At 43.3% G+C, this 22,413-nt stretch overlaps 2 protein-coding genes across 2 annotated transcripts in view; one reads left to right on the top strand and one right to left on the bottom strand.

The window, feature by feature from the left end:
- Positions 1-22,413, top strand: part of kat2b (K(lysine) acetyltransferase 2B) — a 175,812-nt gene that overhangs the window by 119,271 nt on the left and 34,128 nt on the right. The window lies entirely within an intron of this gene.
- Positions 13,036-20,424, bottom strand: LOC310873621 (ras-related protein Rab-25-like). Its single transcript, XM_083786160.1, has 5 exons — positions 20,041-20,424; positions 17,454-17,649; positions 16,313-16,506; positions 13,416-13,496; positions 13,036-13,246 (listed from the first exon to the last, which is right to left on the bottom strand). The coding sequence occupies exons 1-5, from the start codon at positions 20,075-20,077 to the stop codon at positions 13,119-13,121; spliced, it is 636 nt and encodes a 211-aa protein (XP_083642286.1). The 5' UTR covers positions 20,078-20,424; the 3' UTR covers positions 13,036-13,118.

Here is a 22,413-nt window from a genome sequence, read left to right as displayed (position 1 = left end):
AGAGTGCTTTTTTTAGGGGCTGGGTGGTATCATTGCTCTGCTTTCTCTCTCCTCTCTGGAAGGAACAGCTGTAAAAGGCTTCCCATGCCTCCAAGCGACCGCCTCAGGGCCTCAATTCTAGCCTGGAAAGGTCTGTCTGTTGTCTGATGTATAGCAGGGTTTCACAAAGTGGGTGCCAAGGTTGGTACACTAGCGTGCCTTGACGCAAGTCCAGGGGTGCCTCAGAACAGTTATATTTGGAATTCATCAATATCACTTCAGTAAGACCCTCCTCTAATGTAGTTGTGTTCGACGTAGGTTCAGGAGTAGAGAGACCACCCTCTGCTTTATCACAGGCCGCTCCGTGTTCTCAATCGCTTCTTTATCTGCACAACTGCAGCCAGTACCATCACAACTATATGCATAGCCTGCATCAGATGAAAGCAGCTCAGAGTCTGCTGAGTGTACAGGCAGAGTCAGATGTAAGTGTAGAGCTTTGCACGCGTGCATGAGGTAGGCCCCTACGTACAGTAGAATCAATATAAGGCGCCTGTCAAGTCAAAACCGGCACTGCCTATCTACCACACTTGCCCTCACTCATTAGCCACTCCCCAGTCACAATCATCCGTATCCACTGTCTACACCTGCCTCCACTCACCACAGCCAATCTTTGCTGCAATTGTAAATACACCTTCTTCGACCGGCTTGTTTGTTCTGCTCCACGACAGGCCAAACATGGGTCGTGACTACTACGCTTGTAAGTCGGCTATTTCTGCTATTCATTGCTTTCAAATTCATCGTCCTCCTCAGTCCTCCACCCCCAACCTCCTCCTTCTGTCTCTATATTTCTCTAGGAAGCCAGGCGGGGCAGTCAATGGAGCAAAGACAACCACAAAGACAGTAGCGTAACGATGGCCGTCAGCTCCTGAGACTTCGCCCCTACCCCAGGTCTCTCCTCATCCCATATCCTCATTAAGTAGAGGTGTGGTCTCTTACTAGTGAATACTTGAGTTGCACTTTCCTTGGTGAGTTGTTTTGCAATCTACACATCTATTCACCAAAAATACCAGATCTATCACAACACGCCACAACGCGCAATCTTGTTGATTTGTTATTTTTGGTGAATGTTCCCCCCAGAATAGCCCAATAACTATAAACGTTATTTTCAGTCTGGCCTATAATGGAAACATATTCTCTCCAGTTTTCCTCGTGACGTACTGTATCTTTGAGGAAAAAGATTTACATATTTACATACCGTTAACATGACAAAAGGTGCTATGAAAGAAAGTAAAATGTGAGATGATTGAGAACCACTGATGGATAGTACCTGCTCCTTTGAAGTGTTGGGGCGTCCATGACCTTTTCTCTGCCGTCTAGTGAGTGAGTACGACACACTGTGGATTTGTGTTTAAGCCATTCTGGACGGGAATAACGCCTTTTGGTGTTTTAACCCCATTTTAGACCTGAGGACGATTCTACAAATGTCTTCTAAATCCTGACAGTTTTCTGAAAAACACACGTTTCTATGTCATTCTTTCTCAAACATATTCATGGCAAGGACCCCCAAATATATGACATTGGCCGCCGACCCGCCATCTGAAAATAATGTTGTTCCAGGGACCCTCCCAGTAGCAAAGATTTGAGTTAAAAACTCGCTCTATAACAATATATATTCAAAGATTTCAGGCACATTTTCACGATTAAAAAGAATAGCAGACCTACAAGTTCATAGCGCGGCACTCGGTGCTGCGCTATGAGCTTGTAGATCTGTTATTTCAATAGCTAATGTATAACATAATGCTTTAAACACCAAAAGGGGTTCCCACCCAAAAAGGATTAAGGGAGTTCTGGGTTACAGGGTGAAAGCCTCTCACACACACAGAGAAATGCATATTATCGTTGCTGTCGGGCAGAAACCTTGTTCCTCCATTTTTCATCTTTTAATGTTTTTTTATCCTGTCACAAATTATATATTCCCTATTTTATCATTTCCTGCATGACAGCGGTGTGCGAAAGTATAGCGAAAACAAGTCCTCCACAAGCTCACAGTGAACGTGTCTCATTGTGATCTGCTGTGAGGTTGTGCAAATCTGCTTTTTTAGCTGTTTTTCATTTTTTTCTTTTTTTCTGTGTTTTGCCTATATAACGACATGCCCAACATGGACACCAAGTCTGTGTGTATTGTCACAGTTTTAGTCGTCATAGCTTAGTTTCGTCATGTAGATGAAATCTGTAGGCCAGGCCTATGAGTAATGTAAAGAAATGGGTCTCATGGTGGCACTATAAAAGGCAAAGATTTTTCCTTGGCCTCTATGGAGTGCACATACAAAGTTGTACACAGATCAATAGCGCCACCATAATTAAGGCTGATGTGAAAACATTTAAGTGGCATTTCTTCCTCGGCGAAGTGGGAATGTGCATGCGTAATTTCACGTAAAGCGCACGCTGTGTTCATGATTTGAGCCATTTTGTTGTAAATGTGCCAGTCGTGCATACTTTAAATGTCAATCGTAGCCAATCAGGATGGAATAAGAAAAATCAAACAGATCTGTGTTGATCACATGACTATAAAGATAGTGTATATAGATGTGCGTGATGTAGGGATAAAATCTGTGCGAGAAATATAAAGAAATGTGTTATAAAAAAATCGGCGCTATAACAGGCCGTTCTGAAGAATTTGGGGCAGAGGTTAGTCGTTGGCATACAGGGAGTGTGTGTGCACAGTTTGGCATCGGCCGGACCAGCGGTGCCAGAGATTAGCTGTACACGGACAGACGTGTATACGGACGGACGGAGTGCAAAACTCTCCCCCCATGCCTTTGGCCTATAGTGGAGACAAAAAAGCAGGTTCTACCATGCTGCTGTTTCTGGTATTGCTGCATGTGCATAAACGTGTACAGTGAGTCAATTATACATTACTTTAATTTACAATTTAAAACCCTTGAGTCATTGGACAAAACAGTACAGTTGTCACGGAAACTGTGAGTGTGTATTAATGCTGCGGGAGAGAAGTGACGCGGTGGCACTCAGCACTGGAGTTAATTGCGAGGCAGAGTAGGGAATATTGTGACCCCAGCTGGAACCTCGCGATGATTGTGAGCCAAGCATAACACCACTGTGTTATGATGATATTAGAGGCTTTTAAGGGAGTTAATTGCGGCAGGGTTTGTGGAGAGGTAATGCGGTTAAACGCGCACTCGTGCGTGCAAAGGCATTAGCACCGACACACCGCCAAAACAGTGTGCGTGAATGGACGTACACCAACAAACACACACTCAACCGCACTAATGGTATAGCCTACTCTTTAGTACTCTGCATATGACATTTTCTTAGCTAGCCTGACTGATAATTACTTGCGCAAGCAGAGCGCGCAAGTAATAATTTCGCCCGGTCTGTGTGCACCGTGCCAGCCGACCCGCCACTTGATGCGTATGCGAATAAACAGCAAATTTGTGCCTGGTTTGCTGGGACCAGATTACATAAATGACCATATGTCTTACGTCATCATTTAGAGCTAGTCATACGTATACTATATACATAATCAGTAAAATAAAATAGCAAATTGTGCCTGATTTGCTGGGACCAGAGTACATGGTGTGTATATGTATGACTAGCTCTCAATGATGACGTAAGAAATATGGTCATTTATGTAATCTGGTCCCAGCAAACCAGGCACAAATCTGCTGTTTTATTTGCATTGGCTGGCACGGTTTTTGGCGCAAAGTAACCACAGTATACCGCTAATCAACTTACAACTACATACTCTATATAGTATATGTATATAGATTTAGTATTAATATCACTATAGTCCAAGATGAAATACATTTAAAACAATTGACAATTTACAATAAATAATAAAATAATTATACTGTATAACATATTTTAATTCAGTTTATATACCTTTTTTTCATCACATATCAATGATTTGTTTTTCTTTGAAAAACTAAAAAGGGATCTAGAATATTTCTAAATTGATAAAAGTGTATTTCTTATATAGATAGAAACTTGAACCATACTTAATAATACTAGGTGTTTACATGCATAAAGTAGATAGGTAGCAAATAGTTACACCTAATAATTAGACATTTCAAACGTTCCTTCACAGAGATACTGAGATTCCACAGTTTACAGCCATTTATGGCCTACTAGTGTGCAACAAGCAAGTATGCACTCGACAGAGTGCAGTTCTAGTTAACTATATTTTTGGGTACATTTTCATTCGTGAAGGGGGCAACAGGTGAAATTTAATTTGAAATGGCAGGTGGGTGCCTGCCATTTCAAGGTAGCCTATACCCACCTTTCCCTCTCTCTAACAGAGTAGTAGAAGTGGAGAGTGCTAATACAGGGCTTCCCAAAACCTTCCATGTCAAGGACCCCCAAATAACTATAGCTTCTGGCTATGGACGCCTGTTGAAAAATGCAAGACTATAATTGCTCCCGATGATCAGCAGGTTGGTGCCTTGCATGGTTTCCTCCACCATTGGTGTGTGAATCGGTGAATGTAGGCCTAATGCACATTGTAATGTTAAGCGCCTTTGTTGGATAAAGGCACTATATGAATGCACCATTTATTTGCATTATTTCTTACAACCTTTTTGACAACAAAGCACAAAGCACCGTTCCCTTTAATAGCTCGCCATAATGACATCACCATTGTGTATGTCAATATCTTAGATTTTATGCAGTCTAAGTAAGGGCCTTGGGAACCAACAGTTCGGGGGCCACAGTGTCAGGACTCAGGAGCCTGTCTCCTGTTTCTGTAGTGTGAGGCAGCTTGATGCAGTACAAATATACCCCCCTGGACATGACGCTAGTATGTCTCCTGTTTCTGTAGTGTGAGGCAGCTTGATGCAGTACAAGTATACCCGCCTGGACATGACGCTAGTATGTCTCAAGGACTTAACCCCAATTCAATAGTCAATACGCCCTTGACTTGATGCTGACCAGAGAAAACTGGTGCTCACTAAGGTGGTTTCTGAAATTCTACAATGCTTGTGTCACGCGCACACACACACACACACACACACACACACACACACACACACACACACACACACGCAACACACACGCAACACATGCAAATCCTTGCATGAAAAATGCCTCTTTGTCACACGGCTAGCCTTTAAATAGCCTGACTGTCAGCAGCCAGACACCAGTTCCTGGTTCTCTTCTTAGGTGTTGCCAACGTATGTGTGTTTGAAGCTGCTGAAGCATTTATGGGATAAAAGAATCACAAAATGGTTTATTCCATCCTGTTTTATACGGCACGCTGTGTGTGTGTGTGTGTGTGTGTGTGTGTGTGTGTGTGTGTGTGTGTGTGTGTGTGTGTGTGTGTGTGTGTGTGTGTGTGTTCCTGTTTGCTGTATGTGGGCGAGTTAATGTGTGAGCATATGCTGGGTTCTGTTTTGTTTGCATAATGGTTTATGTGAAGAGACAAATCCTGGCAAAAAAACAAACAAACACACACACACACACACACATGAACTATAAGTGACAATCAGGCATTCAGAAATACGTGGAAAGGAGAGAGAGAGAGAGAGAGAGAAGGGAAAGAGAGAAAAGACTAAAAAACTAAAATCCAGCAGGTTTGAGGAGGGGTCCATAGTCCCCTTTCTTCGCCGGTCAAAAGCCAGAGGGGACAAAGGGGTCACAATAAAAAATAAAACCTGCTGTGTCCAGGTGTGATTCCACGACTGTAAATTATCAGGGGAGTTACGCTCTTCTTCCTACAGTCAGCCCCTCACAGACAGACAGACCAGGCACGTGCACACATAGACACCAAAGGGGGCTTCGGCCCCTGCCCTTTTACCCCGTTGTAAAACAACTGCCCTCTCTAGACCACGAATGCAGCATTTACTATGGTGAAAGAAATGCAAAATGCCCCTCCTCTCCTTTCCATGCCATACTGGAAGGCAGCATTCAGGAGAATTCATTTTTTTTAACTATAATTTGTTTAGAAATCCATGACGTCGTATACACACCCCGCATCTCCAGTAAATAAAGACTGCTGGGTTTGCGCCCCGAAAATAGCTGATCTACAAGCTCCTCAACGCTTGTAGATCTGCTATTTTTGTCCAAACGTGCCCTCTTACGGGATGTCAGCCCCTGCCTCTCTCTCTAACCCTCTCTGCACGTCCCCTAGACAGACAGTCAGACAGAGAGAATCAGCTGGTATACTGGTGTACGTAGGTAGCAGCCCCAGATCTACGTCTAGCCCATTCAGTTCTGACGTCGAAAATCATGAAATCATGACAATTTTCGGAAAGATTTGAGGCACATTTTAACGATTTTTCAAAAATAGCAGACCTACAAGTTCATAGCGCGCCACTCGGTGGCGCGCTATGAGCTTGTAGATCTGCTATTTTTCAATAGCTTAAATTATAACATAATGTTTAAAACACCAAAAGGGGTTCCCGCCCAAAATGGTCTAGTCTACGTATATACGAGGCCCCGTCCAACGGTGATAAAAGGTGCCATGCCATTCATCAGCTGTAAGCACGTACAACTCCCTGCCTTCTCTTTTTACGGGCTACACATGTCAAGTGGTGCGTGCATAATAAGCACCACATGGCCATGGCCGCCGCCGCCGCCTGCCGCGGCGAAACGCACACTTTTCCAACAACCGCTCCCTCCCTGGGGGTCAACGCCCGGTCGGCCTCCTAGCGGGACAGTCTGGGGGTTCAGGGTGGATTTTTTTACAAGATCCCCCGTGTGTGTGGAGCGCTTTAACAACCTGGGCCCTGCAGGGGTCATCAGGGGTCATCAATACGTCTGTGCTACCAGTGGTGGAAAGTATAACGTACATTTACTATACAGTAAGTACATTTTTTAGGTATTTGTACTTTACTTGAGTATTTCCAATTTCCAATAGGCTACTTACTTCCAGTACATTTATTTTAAAACTTTAGCCACTAGTTACTTTTTGATCATTACAAAACATACATACATTAACTACTTCAGCCATTTCGGTCATTTGAAAATAGCAGATCTACAAGCTCACAATGTGTCACATTGTGAGCTTACATATTTTCAAAATTTTAAGTTCAAGTTTTTTATTTGAAAACTTGAACATTGGTTCATTCTGCATAATGAGTACTTTTACTTTTCCATTTAGACCTGGTGTAACCTATACGTTGATATTCATGCCGGATGCGCCCTCTGTGTCTCATACACCACTGTGTCTCATATATCAACATAATCATTTTTATTTATTTATTTTAATAAGAATTTGAAGGTTTACAGAAAACCTTAGGCTAGGTTTTTAGAATCGGCCTCAGGTCTAAATGGGTTAAGTATACATTTTGATGCCAATTTTGTACTTCCGGACTTTTTTTTTCTTTTTTTAAGATTTATTTATTGATAATGCAGATATCATTTACAACAATGAATTACAGAATGATGATTTTTTTATAAACAAGACAAGACAAACTCAAAAAGGAAAAGACAAAAAACAGTAAAAACAAACCCACCCCAACCCCAGAAAGGAAAACTACACAGCTCTCATTACTCTGTATTGTACACAACACCTCTTGACAACAACAACTCGGATAAATACATGAAAATAACAATATAAATAAAACTAAAACTAAATCAACCCAGAGGAGATATTGAAGGTAGAACCTCAAAGAACCTGCCCCATATATTTTCAAAAGTAGCAGCTTACATTGTACAGTATCTTTTCAGGGGTACAGTATGATGAAAGCTCATTCAGCCAGTGTCTCTGTGAAGGTGATTTTTCAGATTTCCAATTAACCAAGATGATTTTCTTCGCAGCTGTACTGGCGAGTAACACCAAAGTATGCTTTGTTGAAATTTGTGTTGATCAATGTAACGTCACCCAGTACTTCTACATTGCAGTATTGGTACTTTTATTTAAGTAAAGAATTAGAGTGTCCGTGGCAGAGACTTGTCCCTGGAAAAGTTTAGATTTTATTATTTACACACCGCCATAATGTTCTTATTTTGATCATAAGACCCAATTACTGCATGTCAAGTCTCCAGGCTTTGTCTTATATAGTATGACACTTTTTCACTACTTACTATTTACTACCACACTATGGCATATTAGGAGTCCAACTAGTACTGGTGATTCTCAATTGTTTTTATTTGCAAGGTCCCCCCAAATACTGTAACTCTGAAAATGTTCAAATGGAACCAAATTATGGACCTGTAAGAGTCCATTTCTTTCCATCTGAACACTTTCAGAGTTACATACCTACTGTATGTAATGCAGGGCTAGCTCTTTCTGGTAATAGTTTTGTCAACACATTTTTTATGTAAAAGCTTTCTTACAAATATATCCACCACATGTGGTGATGACCACTGATAGGCCCTATATACTTTGTCATGACAAATATGGAAAATAGCAGATCCACAAGCTCACAGGTTGAGCTTGTGGATCTGCTATTTCTCAAAACGTTTTTCTGCCTATAATGACTTGCCCAAATTAGTGCATGGTGCCACTGCAGTGCCAGGGCTAATGTGGTCAAATCAGTGGTTTCCAGATGGTGTGCCAAGCCACACTGGTGTGTGGTGACGGTGACGGTGTGCCATGAGACAAGAGCCACTGTTGCTTGGGATTTTGTGGCAACCACACATTATTTATTGCAATGTATACATCTATAAAACATGTATCATTATCATTATTTTTATCATTATCATTTCCCAACATAAACACATCATGATATATATGAGTTATAGGGCCTATTTTGCGAGGATATTATTAATATAGGTGTGCATTTTGACCATGTGCCTTGGGGGCCACAGAAAATATCAAAACAGTCTGTCTTAAACAATTTCAACCTGGCGTTGGGAATTTCATGATGTTCAAAAATAGCTTGGATAATAGATAACATATTTTTGCTGTGTGACGTCCATCATACAAGGAAGTAAAGAAATAGTGTTTAAGTGGTTAGCGAATTTAACCCCACTGTGTCCTCATCACACTTTGAACATAGGATTTGGGAGATATGGCATTTTTCACGTCTTTTTCTCCTCTTATTTTGGCCTCTTTGTGAGGGCCATGCTAGACCGATCAAAATTTACAGTTTTCAAAGCCGGTGCAGCCGGACTTGGGCTGCAGGGATTATTAAACCAGATGCCTTTACTCGGCCCATAAAAATATCATCATTCATGGGAGAAATAATGAAACATTTACTACTGCCCCTCGCAGATACTTCCTTATAATACTTTCATGACAGAAACTTAATTAAAAAATGAAAAAAGAAACCCCCTTTGTGGTCAATTCACTGTGGCAAATGATCTCTGGCAGCCAGAGCAATTGTGCAAATAGGCACATCAGGCCACATGCACATGCACACACAGCGAGAGAGTATGCACATCTGTGAGCCAGAGATAGAGCAGTTATCTGTCAAAAATGTCATTAACAACCAATACAGTAGATTTATAATACAGTCTCTCAGCCGAGCTGTACCAGCCGACCCAATTAAAGCCATAGAGACTGCAGGTGATCTGCACATGCGCGCGCGCACGCACGCACGCACGCACGCACACACACACACACACACACACACACACACACACACACACACACACGGCTAGGAAGAAAAAACAGCATGCATGTGAATGAATTGTGGAAAGAGTGTGAATTAATTCTGTTCTCCTCGGGTGATGAGAGCTTATGAGGTTGTCAGGAGAACACCAGCAGCAGCCTCTCTCTCGCTGCCATAGAGACTGGACGTTTTCACGTGAATGCAGTGGCGGTCAGTGTTGTAAAAGTTACTCAAGACTGGTAATATATTACAGTACATTTTTCATATTACTTCCTGCCAAAAGTAATACAAGAATTGCATCTTTTGTCCCCAAAAGTGTCCTTCTGCATCCGATAGTTCACACGTACATACAGATGCGCATCGTTTCCATAACCGTTCTAGAGTCTAGATCTAGACCGGATCAGCAGCCTGCATAGCAACTCCATCGATTCCCAACCAAGTCTACCATTATAATTAAACACTCAAGCCCACAGTGCCACCAAGGCTCCTGAAAATAGTAACATATTAGTAATATAGTTACCTAAAATTGTAAAGTAATTAAATATATTACTATAGTTACTGGAAAAAAGTAATCGTTACTTTTCAACACTGGTGGCTTGAGGCCTGACTCACACCTTTGCAACAGACTGATGTATGCTTGTTGTATGAGATGTATAGCTGATGCAAGCTCGCAAGGCATTTCCAATGGGAGTCACATGGTTTGACACAACATTTGTGTTGTATGAGGGGGTGGGGGGGCAGTCGAAACACAGCCGAAAGCCGTACAACACAAATGTTGTGTCAAACCATGTGACTTCCATTGGAAATGCATTTGGGCAAGATGTATCACACCCTTTGTATACATCTAGCATGCATCAATGTTGTATGCTATAGATCGAAAGGTGTGAGTCGGGCCTTACTGTGCACAACACAGTTTTGGAGAGGAGAGGAGAGCTGGACTATCTGAGCTCACACAGTTTTAGTAAGGAGAGGAGAGGAGAGCTGGACAAGCTGAGCTCACAGTGTTAGTAAGGAGAGGAGAGGAGAGGAGAGGAGAGCTGGACAAGCTGAGCTCACACAGTTTTAGTAAGGAGAGGAGAGGAGAGCTGGACTATCTGAGATCACACAGTTTTAGTAAGGAGAGGAGAGGAGAGGAGAGCTGGACAAGCTGAGCTCACAGTGTTAGTAAGGAGAGGAGAGGAGAGCTGGACTATCTGAGATCACACAGTTTTAGTAAGGAGAGGAGAGGAGAGGAGAGCTGGACAAGCTGAGCTCACAGTGTTAGTAAGGAGAGGAGAGGAGAGCTGGACAAGCTGAGCTCACACAGTTTTAGTAAGGAGAGGAGAGGAGAACTGGACAAGCTGAGCTCACAGTGTTAGTAAGGAGAGGAGAGGAGAGCTGGACAAGCTGAGCTCACAGTGTTAGTAAGGAGAGGAGAGGAGAGCTGGACAAGCTGAGCTCACAGTGTTAGTAAGGAGAGGAGAGGAGAGGAGAGCTGGACAAGCTGAGCTCACAGTGTTAGTAAGGAGAGGAGAGGAGAGCTGGACAAGCTGAGCTCACAGTGTTAGTAAGGAGAGGAGAGGAGAGCTGGACAAGCTGAGCTCACACAGTTTTAGTAAGGAGGAGAGGAGAGATGGACAAGCTGAGCTCACAGATGCTCCAACAACTCAGCAACTCAGTGTGCTTTCAACCTCACCGCTGCCACCTACAGTCCAACTGGAGGGAGTACACACACACGGTATAGATCATCTCATACAAGGGCCATGCATGGGTTATTATTAAGAGACAATTGGACCCTGGTGTCAACTAAAGTAAGTCAAAGTCAAAGTCGTACGATTAGTCACACCGTTACCGCAGTGAAATTTGTTCTCCGCATTTGACCCATCTATTGGAGCGGTGAGTCGCAGTGTGCGCCATGCTCGGGAATCATTAGTTGATTTGACCCCCAATCCAACACATTGATACCGAGTGCCAAGCATGGAGGCATTAGATCCCATTTTTACAGTCTTTGGTATGACCCAGCCGGAGATCGAACCCCGACCTCATAGTTTCAGGGCAGACACTCTAACCACAAGGCCACTGTCTGGTCATTTAAGTAGTACTGTACTTAAGTACACATTTTAGGTACTTTTCCAACTTTTTCAGTACTTATTTCTACTCCACTACATCTCAGAGACAAATATTGTACTTTTATTCCATTACAATTATTTGAAAACTTTACTTACTATTAGATTAAGAAGAAACCATGGCATTTAATCATGTTTATAGCAAATATTAAATAAATGTGTATTTCTACCTTTTCCTACATGTCGTTTTCATTTGTGTGTGTGTGTGTGTGTGAGTGCATGCATGTTTTTGTGTGTGTGTGTGTGTGTGTGTGTGTGTGTGTGTGTGTGTGTGTGTGTGTGAGAGAGAGAACAGTGCTGTAGGCCTAATGGATCTGAATCTAAAACGAGATCAAGTCAAGACCGAATCAAGATTGAGAGCAGAAGGTTTGGTATTGGTAAATGAATTGAGTCGATGACCAATTAATTCAATTTTTCAAAAAGGAAAAATATTTTAATGTATTCAAGTAAAATACAAGTTACTATATAACAGAAGGCAATCCTTTGATCTGAAACACAAATATATATTTTTCTTACTTTGTAAAAAAGCTTGGAATTGGATATAAAACAGAAGAGTGTCAAACAGCTTACTTCTGCTGCTGAAGACAATTTTAAGCGTATATACATATATTATGCATGTACTGAATATAATTTAAAATAATGTGTAAATAAATTACACCGCTAGTGTAGAGGAAAAAAACATTTTACGCATAATATACTCAAATGATTAGGTATAGGCCTAATTATTCAAGGAATTGAGTAATTACTGCAATTGAAGAATAAATCTGAGAATGAACAAAAACGGAACTAGCACTCTGGTCCGAGGAACGTTGCAGGAGAGACAACATGTGGTCTTGAAACTGGATTTCAGAGCAACACTGGTCTTAGGTACTGCAGCACTACAACACAGCCATTTTATTTTGAATTAACTTCTAGCGTCTCAGTTGAGGGCATGTCATTGTAGGCGAAAATGTTCCAAACCTTTCAGAAATAGCAGGAGAAAAAAATAGCTGATCTACTAGCTCACAGGGGCAGGCAGCTGTGGCCTTAAGGTTAAGAGGAGCGCACTTTATGCCAGAAAGGGTTCCCGGTTCGATTCCCCGGACCCAGCAGGGAACAAATCTGTGAATGGCACCACTTACCCCTCCCCCAACACCGCTGAAGTGACCTTGAGCAAGGCACTGAACTGGCCAACTACTTCAGTGGAGATGCTCAGTGACCAACAGTATCAGACTGTGGTTGTAGTGGTCAGCTCCCAGATTTTATTGTGTGTGTCTGTCTGTGTGTTTCTATGTGCAAGGCAATGCTGAAAATGCTCAGCTCAGCTGCTACCCTGGGTAAATTAAATATAAATAAATCACAATGAGCTCGCAGATCATCCATTTTCTGAAATAGGGCTTAAAAGTGGTTAAAGATGCACCTTGCTGATCATGTGAACGACACAGTGTGGATGAAGTGTAACTATGATGTTGATGTTAATGGCGGGGGTCCGGTGAATGCGTGGTGAGGGGGTCCACCGGTCCAGTAGAAGCCCCGGCGGTGGTCAGAGGTTCTTGCAGCAGCTCCTTTGCTCCGGTGCCGGCTCGCTGGCCGGTCCCACGGGGCTGGACAGGGTCACGGCGCTGATGGACCCGCGGGTCACCTCCCGGCTGGCCACCTTCGTATGGATGGCTGCACAACACGGAGACGCAAAACAAAACATTTGTCTCTGACTGTAATTGCATTTCCTGGATTTAGCAGTGTGCACTGCAGTAGTGCAGTATTCGGGTTAACATTCAAACACTGCCTTCAAGATACAAGAAAACATTGGTATTTTCACAGAGCGAGTGCGTGTGTGTACCTGTGAGCACGTCGTGGAAAGCACTTTCAACGTTGGTGGAATCCAACGCCGAGGTCTCCATGTACATGAGGCCTTTGCTCTCTGGATAGGGAGGGAAACAGTATGAAGTCAGCGTTGACTAAAAGCCTAATGAATACTCTGTAGTGTAGTGCGACTGTCACCGACAAGATCAGCTCTTGCCTTCAAAGTGACACAGTCGTGAGGTGGAATATAAATTAAGCTGAACTCTGATAGAAATAGAATGCGGAATATACTGTACAGTGGTGGCTCAATACTTCTTATACAGCTTATACATTCATTTTATTCATACAAGTGAAAATCCCATTGAGATTAAGATCTTTCACGAGGGAGCCCTGGTCATACAGTAGTTCATACAGCATCTATCGAATAAGCTCAAATCTCAATCCTATGTATTATTGTCTCCACCAGCCGAAGGCATGGGGGAGAGTATGTTTTGCACTCCGTCCGTCCGTGTGTCCGTCCGTCTGTGTGTCCGTCCGTCCGTGAGCAGCTAATCTCGGCCACCGTTAACCCGGTCGATGCCAAATTTTGCACACAGACTCCCTGGATGCCAACCATGAACCTCTGCCCCAAACCTTCCAGAACGGCCTGTTATAGCGCCACCAGGAGGCCGCTTTGTGCAAAACAAGTTTTTGCACAGTACACCTACAGATTGTGTCCAAACATCACGCAAATTGGTACACAGTCTCTCTAGAGCCATTCAACCAAACCGGTCTTTCAGATTTCTCAGACTCCATCCTGATTGGTTAAGATTGGCTTCCAAAATTCACAGGAGTGCTCAGTTTCAAACAAAATGCTGCAAATCATGAACACATCGCGTGATTTCCGTGAAATTGTGCACCCACATTCCCACTAGGCCGAGGACGAAATGCCACATGAACAATTTCAACTCAGCCTCAAGGTGGCGCTATAACTGGCCGAAAAGTGTTTTTACCTCTGACTGCACGGATCTGTGGATAACTTTGTATGCCAACTCCCTAGAGGCCAAGGAAAAACCTTTGTCTGGAATTTTTCACATCTGCTCTTTATAGCGCCACCAGGAGGCCTACATATGTAAAACACATTTTCTATTATTACTCCTTCAGATTTTATCCAAATTTCACGCAAATCGGTACACATGATCTCCATAGTCATGTGATCAAGACAGGTTTGTTTGATTTCTCATATTCCATCCTGATTGGCCACGATTGGCTCCTACAGTTTTCAGGAGTAGCAAATGGCCACAACTCCTCAACGCAGCGTCCGATTGCGATGAAACTGTGCACGCATATTCCCACTAGGCTGAGGAAGAATCCTGGTGGAGACCTGTGCCGATTGGCACTTTATCTAGTTTATCTTATGATCTTGTGAGATCCGAGAAAGATATTTAATTTCCTGAAGAGGAACAGGTTTTGGACATACCAAGGTTTCTGTGGTAGAAAGTAACAAAGTACATTTACTTTTACTCTATATTGAGCTTGTAGATTTGCTATTTTCAAAGGATTTTTTAAATGCATTTGAAAACTGTTGCATAATGTGCATAATGAGCACTTTCCACTTTTTGTACTCCCAAGTACATTTTGGTGCCAATAGTAAATGTTGAATTCCGGACTTTTAGTTGGTTCTTATTTCTACATTGCAGTATTGATAACTTTTACTTAAGTAAAACATGCGAGTACTTCTTCCACCCCACTGCATGGTTTCAGGTTTTGCTCATTATGAATGACAGTAAGCGCACTGTGTACGACACGTCCCTCCTGGATACCAGCAGCGCACAAACAGTATGAGGAACCACACAATAATGATACTGTCACGCCACCCATTATGTTTACAATCTGGATCTGCTGGACCTGGTTTTTATATACACACACACACAAGGCTTGACCGCCACCCACATCCCCAGTAGGATCTGTGCACAATCCTTTAACTAAACCACTTAATCACACTTAGGCTGTGTGATCATAGATATAGGTTTGTGTATGTAATTTCCTCTTAATGACGGAACTGCAGGTAGTACAACCTACAGTCTGTTCCTGTACGGTCTGGCCAACCTCTGTATCAGCCATGACTCACACAGCCTCCGGTCACGTAATCAAATGTATACATGTAGTGTCTTGATAAACTTTAGAAGACTGTGTGGTCGGTGTGTGACGCAGCCTTGCTGTCATCCTGTAGCGTGGGGATGAGTAATACGACCGAGTGAAGGCACCACCTTTCACCACATGAACCCCTATTCTGGGCATGTCATAGTAGGCGAACATTCACCGCGTAACGTGTTGTTGTGAGCTTTAGATCGGCTATTTTGAGTGACGAGATTTGGTGTGGAGGGGAAAAGGAGGGGACCAAAGTATAAGAACCTCGGGGCTACGCAGTAAATAGCGTTATTAACGAGCTACGGTGAGATTCTAGGATCGCAACAGGCTATTCTAAATCACAGCAGGCCCTTTAGGGCAGTGGCTTTCCACCAGTGGGTCACCAGCTCAATGATGGAGAGTTGGTAACCAAATGGATCATTATTAGATCTTTAACTCTTGAGACGCTCTCAGTTTTGGGACTGAGAGCGTAAAACCTTACGCTCTCAAGAGTTAAATTATTGTTAAACAGCTGCATTACTTAATTTACAAGAACTCTACACAATTGGATAATGTAGAAGAATTGTTATTTTGATCAACGTTTGCCTGTTATCTCTCCTAATGGTACCAACAGCATGGAATTGTGGACAAAATCTTATCCAACGATAACAGAATATTCTTTCGTTTTGGGACCGAGAGGCTCAAATGGTGGTCCGTGGCTCAAATGCCGTCGAATAAATAATGGGCCTTGATGTGAAAAGGGTTGGAAAACCACTGCTTTAGAGTGTTTCTATTATAAAATAACAAAAGGGAGCGAAGGAGTACCTGCGAATTGCCTGGCATCATCGCCGGGGACCGTCCTGACGGAGTCCAGGTCGCTCTTGTTGCCCACCAGCATGACCACGATGTGGGGGTCGGCGTGGTCGTACAGCTCCTTGAGCCAGCGCTCTGCGCTCTCGTAGGTCAGGTGTTTGGAGATGTCGTAGACCAATAGAGCCCCCACTGCGCCTCTGTAATACCTGGAGACACAAAGCAATGACATTAGTTAGTGCACATGTTGCTTTTTTCCCCCTTTCTACCAATTTAATTTTGTATGCCGCCGATGCCCAATTCCCTGATGTACTGTAGTCCCTTATCATGGCTGACCCCAAATGGTTAGTATGGTGTAGATGAGCATCTCCTCCGATACACGTGATGCAACCACGTGAAAGTGTGTGAGTGTGAGTGTGAGTGTGAGTGTGAGTGTATACCCTTGTTCTTAGACAACCAGAGGAATTGCCAGCACTCGCAGAAAGGTCAAGTACTTTGTTAAAGGACACAAACAAACAACATATGCGTTTTGGCACAGAGCTGAAGGCTTTTATTCCGAAGCACGTATGGTGTTTGTTTGTTGCCTGTGCCTAATAAAAGAAAATACCTGAAGGACACTTTCCATGAGAGCTTCCTTTGAATGTCAAATAATAATAATAATAATGTCTAAGAATCTCCCTAGAGTCTAGGGAGATTCTTTGACATTCAAAGGAAGCGCTCTTGGAAAATGTCCTTCAGGTATTTCCTTTTATTAGGCACAGGTCTAGGGCCTAGACCGTGTATGAACCCTGCAAAGGACATAAATGTCTATATTTTCACTAGTACATAGGGACTAAGCGGAGATGGTCGTCTGTCTGGTGCAAAACTCATATGTTCAAAACTGTCACTTTTCAGCTTTAAAATGACAAGATGCCAAAAGTAGCAGATCTACAAGCTCAAAACGCATTGCTTGTGGATCTGCTACTTTTGATGCTTTTGAGTGCAGTATGTATCATCAAGTAAATTGATGATGATTGATTGATGATGAAATTGAATCAAGTTAATTTACGAAAAAGAAAGAACCCCACAATAGATTAGAATATGGAGATAAGAGGTTTCTGCCAGAAAGTCACGTCTGTGTGTGTGTGTGAGTGTGTGTGTGTGTGCGTGCACCCACGCGGAGGTGATGGCTCTGTAGCGCTCCAGCCCGGCGGTGTCCCAGATCTGAGCCTTGATGGTGATGGTGTCCAGCTGAACGGTGCGCGTGCTGAACTCCACGCCGATGGTGGTGCGGCTGTCGTGGTTGAACTCGTTCTTCGTGTAGCGAGAGAGCAGGTTGCTCTTCCCCACGCCAGACTCCCCGATCAGAACCACTGGGAAGGGGGGGATAACAGGCAGAAGAGAATGTTAAAATCAGCAGATGACAACAAGTTGTAGATCCCCCACCGAGCCATGTGGCCCATAGGTCAGGAGCCCATGTCCTGTTTCTGTAGCGTGAGGCAGCTTGAAGTACACTCCCTGGACATGATGTACAAGTACACCCCCTGGACATGATGTACAAGTACACTCCCTGGACATGATGTACAAGTACACCCCCTGGACATGACACGGCTAGTATGTCAGACTCACAGGGCATTAGCCCCCAATCCAACCCTTGATGCCCAGTTCCAAGGCACTGGCACTGGGTTCCATTTTTATAGTCTTTGGTATGACTCGACCAGGGAAGGGATTGAACCCCCTGAGGAGAGCATGTTTTGGGGCAGGCAGTATTTGGTAGTGTGCCATCCTTTGGCCATCACCAGTCACCAGATGTGTGCTGTTGTGGCGACATCCTCGTCAGTCTACCTCCGGGGTGACCAAAAGGTAGATTGTGATCTACCAGTAGATCACAAAGGCTGTGCAGGTAGATCACATGGTCCTACAAATATATTTAATTTAAATATTAAAAAAAAACTGTTTTGCATGTGCCACTAGTCTTGAATTAAGGTGACTTGATTGACTGACATTTATAAGGGCCTATGTCAGCTTTTACACAAGTGTCAGTAGCATTACAAAGTTATAATACAAGAGAAACCCTACCAATTCAAAATGTACCTCTATTTCCCATTCCAAGTGTGCTTGTCTCATGTCTTACTGTATGTAACTATTCCAAAGCCCCTCAGGTACATTTTTAAACACATTTCAGCAATGGGATCGAAAATAAATTGTGTGTGTAAAAGTGTGGGCACCCCTGGTCTACCCATTATGCGGTGTGGTTGTCACTCATAAGACAGCCGTCTCTGCATGACTGCATGGCTACATAAAAAAATGTTGTGCTGCATTGGCTTCAACTTCCTTCTGCGCTACAATGACGCAATGAAGCATCAATCAGTCACAAGTTTTAGTTTCGCCCTGGTTCATCTGTCCCCTCAACCCCTGCTCCTTTCTGTAAAAGGACTATGCTGCCGTCTATAGGTAGGGTAAGTGATTTCCTCTGGTTTAAAGAAATGTTACATATCTATATTCTGATAGTACTCATTGATATAGAGAGCTTGTTCAGTAACAGAGTCTCCGTGTCTCTCCAGCTATTCATCAATAAGCCGCCCTTTTCAGGTCGGGATACCAATTCTACCCAATCAGAATAGAGAACTCAGTCAGGAATCAGGATAAAGATTAAACAAACGAAATTGGAAGTGATGAGACAAATAAAGGAACAGACAAAATTGGAGAACTGGAAAACTCATATATCTTTATAGTTTTTAAGCTGTTAACTTGTATAGTTATGTCATGAAGCTGATAAATGGGTACTATCTTGATTGGCTGAAATGCTGTCACCTACTTATGGAAATGTATGTTCTGTTTATTAAAGATCTAGAGAGACACTGAGACAGAGGGAGACCCCTGTTACTGAACAAACACTGTAGTCTATACTATAGCAATGATTACAATCAGAATATAGCCTGTAACAAAACTTACTGACTTACTAAATCACTTGCCCTACCTACCATTTTTCCATTTGCACAGTGTGTGGTTCTTAAGCAACACTTCAACAAAGACGTAGCATCAATGCTGTTGGTCACGCATTGTTGCTGCTGGTGTGTGAACGCAGCATTAGGAATGTATGGAATGAAAAAGGTACATTTGACACCACATACATACAGTAGGTACACTACTGTATATTCACAATAGGAAAGGGCACTGTCCAAAGAAAATCAGGCTATGCAGAGTAAACACACACACACACACACACACACACACACAATGAAGTAACACACATTCACACACCCACAACATTGGGTCAAAGATCAAACAAGGCATGCTGCCAAAGCCAAACAGAGAGAGAGAGAGAGACAGACACACACAGAAAGAGAGAGAGAGAGACGCACAGAAAGAGAGAGGGACGTGCACTTCCTCGTTCCCCTCCCAGATCTTCTTTTGTTTCAGCTTTCATGGAAATAAGTGTCAACTGCACACTGCCAGAGCAGAGCCGCTCTTTAGCATGTAGCTGCCCTTTGCACCAAGTGCACCTGTCGGCTGTCTGTGCTGTGCGCTCCCATCCCAGTCGGTCGGTCGGGCACACACACACACACACACACACACACACACACACACACACACACAGGACCGGGCGCGTAACAATAGTGAAAGAATCACTGAATCAGCCTTGATTTAATAATAATACCAAAGTAAAGTTACGCGCGGCCGCGTGTACGTCGCGTACACCCGGCCGCACGGTTTCGTGTCGGGCTTCACAAGAAGAGTGTCTGTCTTGTCGACTGACTCACCTTTGAAGACGAAGTTGTAGGCCTCGTCAGACCCCATGGTGGCGGTGGTGGTGTCCCCCGGCCGCGTTATTTTAGGTTCCCCAATGTGCCTCCCCGTCCCAGACCAGTCCCCCTCACAACATTCACATTAGATCCCAACAACGACAGAGATAGAGAAATTAACTCAAACTAAAAGAGACCCGGCCTCTTCTTCTTCCTGGTCTTCTTCCTCCCCCCACCTGTCGTCTCCTCTCCAGGGCTGCTGGACGCCGGGAATGACGTAAAGGTGAGAGTGGAGCGGAAGGACAGAACAGGTTCCTCTTTATTTATCCGTCTGTGTGTATAATAGAGGTAGGTCCCGTCCCGGTGCTATGGTTGTTGTTGGCAGGCACGCAGGCAGTCAGTGACACGTACGGGGCAGACGATACCACACGCCTGGCTGCCGATCCCTGGCTCGCATCAGCTGACCTGGCTGGGTGGGTGTGGTGTGGGTGGGAGGAGAGACAGGACAGGTGGAACAGGTACAACCACTATCATAACAACAGGTACAACCCCTCCCTCTACATACACCCCCGCCTCAACTCAAGGGCTCTGCGGTTTCATCCCGTGATGATGACTTCCTTTCCCCTCCATCTCTCTTATTTCTGCAGTGGTGGAAAAAGTACTCACATTTTGGAGTATAAATACTGCAATATAGAAATGTATACTCTCTGTTACAGGTAAAAGTCTGGAATTCAAAATGTAGGCTACTTGATTAAAAGTACAAAAGTAGGATATTGGTATCAAAATGTACCTCAATGTGCAGAATGTTCCATTTCACAAGTTCAAAATGTATAATAGGGTACGGTAGGCTATATATTTTTGAAAATAGCTTGTAGATCTGATATTTTCAAATGGCCAAAATGTAAAATATACAGCTAAATCTACAAAGTAACTAGTAACTAAGGTTTTAAAATTATTCTGGTAAAAATCATGTCTGTGCGAAGTGAGGGGCTAATATATTAAAGTCTAAATCATGTTGCTATTATTAGGTGATGTAATGGTGATGTGAAACAAACATTAACAACAATTAACAACAAACATTAAATTATCTTTGTTAATGGCATTTAATGTTTGTGTTAGGGACAAGATGACGTACATTTTCGCAAAACATTCACAAATCTTTTTGAATAACGTTTTTAACTCAAATCTTTGCTTCTGGGGGGGTCCCTGGAACAACATTTTCAGATGGGGGTCGGCGTATACATATAATTGTTGGGGTCCTTGACATGAAATATTGAGCACCACTGACATTGAAATAGAAGGTAGGCCTATTTCAGAAAACTGTCAGGATTTGGAAGATTTGTTTTTTAATTTCGACATCATGCAGGCCTAAATGGGTTAAAGTAAAATGCCTCAAATTTGTATTCAAGTAGCCAACAGTAGGCTACTCGGGTAAATGTAGGCCTACTCAGTTACTTTAAACCAGTGCATTTCATCCTCCCCCCCTGCCCCCTCTCTACTGAGATGGACAGAGTCTCTGTCCATTTGTTTTGGGTTGTTTGTTGTTCGTTGGAGACTTGGAGTGAGTCTCACCTAACAGGTGGATCCAGGAACTAGAGTATAACTACACGTCTACACTTACCGAAAGCATATCCATTACCCGAGGGCTGAGGCCACGTGGGCGGAACTCCCTCCACAGTACTCCCTGATTCAACCCTGTTCAGTTCTCTCACTAGCAGCAGCATTCCAAGCTGCTATAGGCAGGGACAGATTAGCCATTGGGTCAGTGGGGCCGTGGCCCAGGGGCCCTTAGCTCTAAAAGGGCCCTTCAGAGAAATTGGACCGCGCAGTACTATGTTTGACACCCTGAAAAGGGCTCCTGGGGCCATTGATTTTTTTAAATGTAGGTCAAAAAGATGATAGAAACACGGAAAAACTATGAGGGGCCCTCGTGGGGGTTAATCCGTCCCTGGGTATAGGAACACCAATTTTATCCAATCAGAAGAGAGAATCTATACAGGATAAAATGATTGAAAATAGAGGTGAAGACACAAAGACATGAGCAGACAAAACTGGAACACTATCCACACTTTTCCTGGGCTGTGTGTGCTCCACTTCCTGTCGATTTCATTGGATATCATTGGTCATCTGACCAGTTTCATTGGATCAAATCGACAGGAAGTGGAGCACACACAGCCCAGGAAAGGTGTGGATAAATTTGAAGCCGAAAAATGGTCACTCTCCCCGCATTGGCTGAAATGGGCAACCCACCTGAAAATGTATTTTCTGTTCAGTAAAGAGACCCATATGTTACTGACCGAACAGTGAGAGCAGTGACAGATTTAAAAATGTAAACAAAAAAGCATGTCGTTTTAACCAAAAAATGTCACGTACCCCAACTTTAACAGTCGC

Source organism: Protomyctophum parallelum (genome assembly GCF_964188405.1).
Source record: "Protomyctophum parallelum genome assembly, chromosome: 1".
Lineage (NCBI taxonomy): Eukaryota > Metazoa > Chordata > Actinopteri > Myctophiformes > Myctophidae > Protomyctophum > Protomyctophum parallelum.
The sequence above is the reverse complement of the archived record's forward strand: the minus strand, read 5'-3'. Positions and strand labels throughout refer to the sequence as shown.

Excerpts from the sequence above, each read along its gene's own strand:
- LOC310873621 (XM_083786160.1), bottom strand. The coding sequence starts at position 20,077 with ATGGGGTCTGACGAGGCCTACAACTTCGTCTTCAAAG. Across the intron at positions 16,507-17,453 it reads TACAGAGCCATCACCTCCGC|GTATTACAGAGGCGCAGTGG; the intron begins GTGGGTGCACGC and ends TTGTGTCTCCAG. Across the intron at positions 13,247-13,415 it reads TTTCCACGACGTGCTCACAG|CCATCCATACGAAGGTGGCC; the intron begins GTACACACACGC and ends CGTGTTGTGCAG.